Below are 6,179 nucleotides of genomic sequence, written 5' to 3'. Positions count from 1 at the left end.
TTAGTTGTTTTGTTTCAATTCTTAAGTGGGAGGGAGGTTAATACTAAATTTGAGGAGGGTCCAAGTGGTGCTTTGAAGGGGCTTCAGAGCTTCACTGTCTGTACCTGGGAGGAAGGGAAACAGAGAACATAAAAAAAAAAGTAAGTGGTGACTAGAAAGCAGCACAGAAGATAGATACTAAGGCATGTTTAAACCTCATGTCTAGACATCAAAGAATAAAAAAAGGTAGTAAGTCCCTTTTCAAGCACTAGATCACATCCTAGTTAACCCTATTCAAAACACAGGAGAGCAGACACCATCACTTATATTTCTAGATTGACAGCAAATGGCCTGTCTCTAAGTTCTATACAATGACAGTGAAACCACTCTACAGATTGTGATCCTACATCATGTCATACAATTTGAACCATCAGTTAAGGCTGACACAATAAATTTTTGTCATGACAAAGGCCACTTAAACAGCTTGCACCTTCCCATTCAGAACAGGATCTTCTCAAAATTCACATCTTGCCCTGCACTGTAGATTAAGTGGGAAAACACACTTCCAACCAAAGTTCAAAAAAAAGTAAAATTAGGGCAGTAAAAAAAAAATAAATCATACGTCTAAGAGGCAACTGCCCAGTGGAAGACAAGGAAAAAGACTTGTTAACACTTACAAGAGCGTGTGGGTCGATTTGGGGGTGGCCACGCTGCACCCCCCACAAGGTCTGCTCTGGGTTCACCAGTCATACCGACGGGACTGTCTAGAGGGAGAATCCTCAGGGCCCTGGATGGCAAGACGAGTTCCTTCAGCCCGACGGCCACTGCTGCCATCATGACGTCGGTAATCCAGCCCCCGCTGTGCCCGGAAACGGGATGTCTCTCGCCTCCACTCATCGTCAAACGCAGCTGCATCACCTGTGTAAGGAAAGAACAAGCTCAGATGGGGAGGAGGTGGGGAAGCAGCGCCTGGGTTTGCTGGGAGGTGACACGGGCAGTACTCACTTTCATCCATGTTGATGTAGTCCTGCCTCTCCTCCTGGTCACCCGTGCGATGGTTCCGCGACCGCTGCATGATGTGGGCCCGCTCCCTGATGTGGTGTCCAATCGACATTTGCTCCAAGCCACTGTCTGAGTCCCTCACGGTCCGTCTCGTCTCACGGATCTGAGGGCAGATGCCCACGTACGATCAACATTTTAACTCATTCCCACTGCTCCATAAGGCACTCTGACTCTAGCCCGCAGTATCGCAGGCGCATTGCACTGTCACCACTCCCAGGACGCCAGACACAACATAATAATAAAAAATAAAAACGGCTTCCCTGCTCCCAGCACTTCCCATCCCCTCCCAGTGACCCTCTGCACGGTTCGGTGAGTCACAAAGCACTCCTCAAACTGCAACTGCCTGCAAAGCAGAAGTGCTGTGGGTGGCCAGTACTGAGCCACCAAATGAAGTCTATCCACCCACAGCAGAACCAGCAGCCTCCTGCTGGGAAGACGCACTGCAGCCGCCTCCTTACCCCACCAGGTGCTGAACGCATCTCTGAGGTCTCCTGATAGACTTTGGGCCCATCACCCATGTTGGAATAGGAGATGACAGTTGAGGAGGTATACGTCTGGCAGTTAGCACCACTTGTCATATGCTCCTGCAAGAAGAAATGGGGAATGGTATAAAGAAGGAACAGGAAAAAAGAATGTATGGCAGTTAATTCACTCTCTATACAACAAAGTAGGAAGAAATTACAATAGTAAGAATATAATCCCCATGGGTCCATCTTTCTGGCAAACACATCTGCCTGTTAAATTAATTCTTGTTTCTTGCTGAACAAGTCTACTCCCGCACTTCCTTCCTCGCCCATCTCTCCTCCCTGCACTCAAGAGGGCACACCTCAGGAACAAGCTCTCTTATCGCTGAATCCTGACCACAAAGCAAGGCCTTACAGCCTCTGTGACCGTGGCAGCCTAAGCACAGCCCATGCCAAAGCAGCATGATACGATGGGAGACACCAGAGTGGATGGTGGGAACACCCCTGGTACTCCCCTCAACAGAAACTGGTTTATGACGGCTCTTACCATGTTTCCGATCATGTCATTCATCATCCCAAACATATCTATAAAGCCACCTGCCTGTAAAAATGAAAAGAGAACACAAAAATAGTCAGTTTGGAAAGATACAGGAGGGAAGACCAATGAACTATCTGCAAGGGGCAAAAAAATGCTGCATAAGAAGGGAAAACTTGTTCTTCTCCCTCCTTCATCTCCCTGCTCTCCTCATTCTCTCAGACTGCACGGTCCACGTGTTCTAACCCTTCAGATCTAACCCTTCAGATACGGTGAAGGCTGTTCTTTTAGTTTGGGTCTGACTCCCGATGCACTGGAGTTTGTGAGTCCAGGCACTGGGCAAAGCTAAGAAAAGAAATCTCAGCATGTGCACTAACAGTGATCTTAACCATAAGATAGCCATCCTCCATGATGTTTTCGCCTCAGCATTGTCAACTCTTAATTTAAACCACAAGGAAGTTTCCACTGATTATATTCTTTCTAACATAATAACAAGTTTCTTATTTCCCCTACAAACACCTGACTTTTTAATCTTGTAAACCTAAACGCTGCAGTAACATACCGGGCCATCAGGTCTCACAGGTTAATTGTGCAATACGTAAACAAAATTACTATGTCAGTTTAAACTTGCTGATTTTTTCGTTTCCTCGAGTAGCCTCTTGTTCTCATTTCCAGCAGAGGGGCACTCACACGCAATGTTATTATCCTCTGAAGTCTATCTGTTCGTATTCTTATTAATCCTTCTCTGAGTTACAACAATTCCGGGATGCTTAGTCTCCTTCACTGAGGCAATCATGCAGAGCAAGGCAGTTGAAGTTGCCAGATCTGGAATAACCTATTTCCACTGTATTATTTTAGTAGATGGCAGAGATCAGCATGCTCCAAGCACAGTGTTCTCATATACGCAAAGCCATTCCCATTCCAGTCCTGTTCACCTGAAGTATTCTGTTGGCTTCTCCATCTGCCACCACTGGCAAAACAAATACAACAATGTGCCTCTGCCTACTGATAGCCAAGTCTTTTCCTTGCATTGTCACGGCTCCACCATTAATTCCAAACAGAGCTGCAGCTTCTTTTCAGACATACGAAGTTATTAAAAGACTGTCTGCTCTTTCTGGATATTACCTGTCCCAATTCCTATGAAACATTGTGCTATAACAGCTTTAGCGCTCTTCTCTGGTCAAAGTGCAAATACAACCTCCCCCTGTAAAGAGAGTCAGATTCTCTCCTCTATCACAGCTCACAGACTAGATTAGAACATTAGAGGGGAAACAAGGTGAAGGCCTGAAGTCATACAGCAGCTCAGTAAGAGAGGTCTAAGAGAAACCAGCTGCCTCCAGCTTCAGTTCAATATTCTCTCCCCTATCCCGTTCACTACAAATCTAGAGCTCATTCTTGTCTCTTCACGCCTTCCCACCCTCACTAACCCTTAGGATAGATGGGCTTGCTCACAGATGGCTACGTTCATCTGCACTGGTTGCACACAGCCTTGATGAATCTCAGTATGGAGCCACTACTTGGAAAGCCTCTAATGTGACCCAGAAAAACAGAGAACTTACCATGCCGAGCATCCCAAAGGGTGAAACAGCTCCTGCCTGCCAGAACAACAGAAAAACAGAAGAGAAAATGACCCTGTGACAGCCAGATACTAAATCCTCCTCAGAACACCCTCATCCTTCTCAGAAACAGAACTAGGAACACTAAGGCCCAACCAACAGACCAAAGAAGCACCCCATAGACTCATGGCAGTTCAAACCACATCATTCCTAACACACCAGACAGAAGGTGGTGCTCCTAAATTTCTCCCAGTTATATAAATTTATGTTCTTGAGAAATATCACATATTTATTCCCTTCCTCCCATTCCATCTAGAACGCAGCTGCATTCAATGTATTAATGCACTTGGAGCAAAGGAAAGGACAAGCACGTCACTGTTTTAGAGATTAATTCTGTGCCCACCATCCATATGAAGGCAAGGGTTGTGCCCAACGCAAGAACAGCGAAGACAGAAGCTAACAAGGCAGTTTTAAGAAATCCTACCCTGTACTCAATCGCTCTTTTACCTGCATCCTACGTCCAGCTTGGCGAGCCCCAGGTGTGGTCCCATCAGTGATGCCAAGTAGTGGACCGAACCCAAAACCTCCAGAAAGCATGCGGTTCATGTGCTGCCGGTGGATGGCAAAAGGGTCCCTTTTGGAAAGGTCGAAAGAACAACAGTGAGGAAGGGATGACAGAAGACAAAGCTCTGTATAATCCACCCATTCTGACTTTGAGTTTCTCTAATGTACATTCCTTTTGAAGCTGAAAATCCAGAATCCCAAGAACTGAGTGTTTCTTGGGGTGATCACTGGGGCTGGAAAAGACCTCCGATTCCCATCTTATTTCTTCTAATAGAAGGCATTACATTACAGAGTCCCCCTCAGGTACTAGTTGATCTCTGTTCAGAAGTAGTTTCGTGTTCTGCTCCCACTAATGCCTCAGGGCTAAGCATGGCCAAAGCCACTACAGAACCTCACTGCTCTAACAAATGAAAGCTGCCTCTCTGATCTGCAGACCATGTACCACCTTCATTTCATACTCATTTCTTCTTGTGCCATCAGCCCCTTTACGTTAACAGCTCTGTGAAACAATCAAACACTTCTAGAAGAGCAGCTCTTCACTTTGCAGGGAGGTGCAGGACAACCATCCTGGCTGCAAAGAGAGGACTACACTTAATGGAACCAGAGGCCACGCGATCCTAGGCATCGTCTTTGCACCCCTCCACATGCACACACACATACTCAAATGCAAAACTGAAACCTCCAGTATGGATTGTATGGCCTGACGCTGTGTGACATCCCTCCAGCCCAAGTGATCTTCATCTGCTATTTTCCTACAAGGTTATGTGTACACTTGTAAAGAGGCTGAGACCAGATACAGCTCTTGCAGATTTGACAGGGAAAGGGAACAATAACTGAGGTCACTAACTGGTTTTCCTCCCTTTCCTTCTTTTGCAGCTTCCACTTTGAGGGCTGCACACGTTCACACACGCTGGAGAGGCAAGGTAAGAAAAAGGAGAATATGGACAAATGATCACAGAACACGGTGGCCACAGTGAAAAAAGTCGGGGAACTGCCAGAGCACTTCTCTGCACGTTATAGTCTGTACTTACCCCTCTTGAGTGTCAATAACCTCGATGGCATAGAATACTCCTGAGATCACAAAGACACCTACTACAAACCAGTACTTTTCTGTCTCTACTGGAAATGCTTCCCATAATAAAAGCTAGACTCATACCTGCCACATCAATGAGAAAACAGAGTCATTCTGTGACTAACTGGGACATCAAGGTCTCCTCTCCTGCTAATTTGCTTACAGCTGATAAAATTCTTGCTTATTACCAATTTTACAAGCAAAAAAATAGACTTCATTATTCTACATAAATTAGTTCCACCAAATTTCTAGTAGTGCCATGCTTAACATAATCAAATTCTTACTGTATTACAGTCTATTCCTTATCTGCTTTGGCAAGCACTGCCAACGTAGTTTCACTGCCAAAATGTATCAATAGCATCCAACTTCTGGGCTGTGGGCAAAACCCAGACACATTCAGTAAAAGGAATCCCAGGAAGAGTTCTTGGGACCCTTGTTATATTTCAAGATTCGTATTTCAAAAACTACTTGTTGTCTTCTCTTTACTCAGTTCCTCACAACTTGACAACTGCTTTAGCAGTCTTCTCCATCTCCATTAACGGCTTCCTGTGCAGTAACAGTGACAAACACTGGACTGAACAGTGGATATTACCTGTCTGAACTGAAACCCTCTAATGCATACGAAGAAGAAAAAATAAAATATTTGTGCAAAGTAAAAGGTTGGGTATTCTAGCCCTCTCTTCCTCAGGCAGCTGCGACGCCTTTTGGCCTACTTTATTTATAACTACGCTCTTCTCCAAGACCACGCTCTAACGTTGCAGAAATCAGACCGACGCAAACCAGGTTATTCCCTGCGCTGCCCCCGAAGCGAACGTCGGTGTTTTCCTCTAGGCAGCAGCTCCTGCGCTGCGGTATTTCCCCCCGCCCGCCTATTCGGAAGCGAGAATGAGGCGCACCTGGCCTCCCCCCAGCGCCCCGGGGGCGATCTGTGCCGCAGCACCCCCCTC

The 6,179-nt window shown here is 46.0% G+C and overlaps 1 protein-coding gene across 1 annotated transcript; it reads right to left on the bottom strand.

Moving 5' to 3' along the window:
* On the bottom strand, positions 1 to 4,319 carry MLF2 (myeloid leukemia factor 2; the record flags this gene model as incomplete). The annotated part of the gene is made up of 7 exons (XM_009873544.1): positions 1 to 104; positions 657 to 897; positions 985 to 1,144; positions 1,500 to 1,625; positions 2,053 to 2,106; positions 3,600 to 3,635; positions 4,104 to 4,319. Coding segments are annotated over 6 exons (771 nt in total), but the record flags the coding sequence as incomplete, so codon positions are not given.
* Between the last annotated feature and the right edge of the window lie 1,860 nt (positions 4,320 to 6,179).

Source organism: Apaloderma vittatum, unplaced genomic scaffold (genome assembly GCF_000703405.1).
Source record: "Apaloderma vittatum isolate BGI_N311 unplaced genomic scaffold, ASM70340v1 scaffold24517, whole genome shotgun sequence".
Classification (NCBI taxonomy): domain Eukaryota; kingdom Metazoa; phylum Chordata; class Aves; order Trogoniformes; family Trogonidae; genus Apaloderma; species Apaloderma vittatum.
This window is presented reverse-complemented; position numbering and strand designations above follow the sequence as displayed.